The sequence below is a fragment of the Limulus polyphemus genome, unplaced genomic scaffold (assembly GCF_000517525.1).
Source record: "Limulus polyphemus unplaced genomic scaffold, Limulus_polyphemus-2.1.2 Scaffold5271, whole genome shotgun sequence".
In the NCBI taxonomy this organism is placed as follows: Eukaryota; Metazoa; Arthropoda; class Merostomata; order Xiphosura; family Limulidae; genus Limulus; species Limulus polyphemus.
This window is the reverse complement of record NW_013670881.1, coordinates 22,922-24,345: the sequence shown is the minus strand read 5'-3', so window position 1 is coordinate 24,345 and position 1,424 is coordinate 22,922. Positions and strand designations below refer to the sequence as shown.

Here is a 1,424-nt window from a genome sequence, read left to right as displayed (position 1 = left end):
GTTCAAATTAGATGTTTGTGAAGTCAAAATACTAAGTCTATAGTTTTGTAGTAATTAGAAACTGAAATTGCCAATATTGACAAGTTAGAGTATAAAATAAGAGCCTCTTATCTTTTCAATTTGCTAAGATATTGTTCATGTAATAAATCAAACACAGTGGCACCCCGCTTACCTCTTTCAGTTTTTGGAATCACTCCTTTATATACACCTACTTCTATATATGACATGAATAACCAATTGGAAGCTCAGAATGTCCCCTTAGTGGCTTTCTCTTTCTGAGACTGTTATCTCTTTTTTTTTTGTTATAGTTAAAGAGGATTTTCAGTCATGGCTGCATTTACTTGGGTCTCAATTTATGACATAACTGTTGTTTTCGAAAGTAGTTCCATTGTATAGTTTCAGTTCATTACATATATAGATTTGTTAAGGAAGCTTACAAGTTTGTGTCCAAAGTGAGTTGGTTTGGTGTATTTGTATTGTGTCAGTGCTCTCATTTACAACTGGTTTTAAGACTTATGAAAAATAAATAAAAGTGGATCAAAACCATCAACAAGTTGTTTAAGTGTTTATTTAGAAAATAGAGTGATCTTACTAATGCAGTTAAATAGGTGAAAAATCTTTGCCTTATTTAGTTCAAAATACCATCTGTACAATGATATCTGCTTCAGAGGGAACAGTATTGATAATGTTTTTTGTGTGCTACAAACAATATGAGTGATAAGACTGATGTTATTGGGCTTCTTTTTCTTTGTTTTTACCAGTATATGTGAACTTGTAAATTCTTAACACTAAAGCTAAGTTTATTTAATCAATTTTATTACTGGTTTTTATATCAAATATGTTTTTTACTCTTTTGAAAATTAGGGACTGAAGAAGATCAGGAAGCTACAGATATGTTGGTTGGTAATGCCCAAAACTTGATGCAGAGTGTGAAGGAAACTGTCCGAGCCTGTGAAGCAGCTTCTATTAAAATTCGTACTGACTCTGGAATCCAAGTTCGTTGGGTTCGCAAGCAGCCATGGTATCAGTACTAAATCAGTTCAGCAGCTAAGAACTATACTTTTGTGTTAGAACTGATTTCTTAATTCAAAAGCACTGTGGTTTTTAAGTTTTTTTAGTGTGCACCCATTTTTATTTTTAATTTAATAGTCTTTCCTTTCCTTGTGATTAATTTTTTGTTTGGAGGGTTTTAAAATTTCTATGCAATGAACAAAATTTAGTTTTAACAGTTTGAATGTTTGATTATTTAATTATTATACTTTTATTATAGAGATTGGTTTTGCATTGTTAGCTTAGTATATGAATTTAGGACTAATCTAAATAACCTTAGCTGGCCGAATCTTATGAGATATTACCATTATTGGGTTTACAGCTGAAAATATCATTAACAGTGAGGTTTCCAAAACATACATACCTCCTCTCCC

At 31.3% G+C, this 1,424-nt stretch overlaps 1 protein-coding gene across 1 annotated transcript in view; it reads left to right on the top strand.

The window, feature by feature from the left end:
- Window positions 1-1,135, top strand: part of LOC106472355 (vinculin-like) — a gene marked incomplete at its 5' end in the record, with an annotated part of 44,572 nt that extends 43,437 nt beyond the window's left edge. Inside the window, one exon of the mRNA XM_013932993.2 lies at window positions 865-1,135. Coding sequence (XP_013788447.1) covers window positions 865-1,034 — 170 coding nt within the window. The remainder of the gene's footprint in view (window positions 1-864) is intronic.
- Window positions 1,136-1,424: the final 289 nt, after the last annotated feature.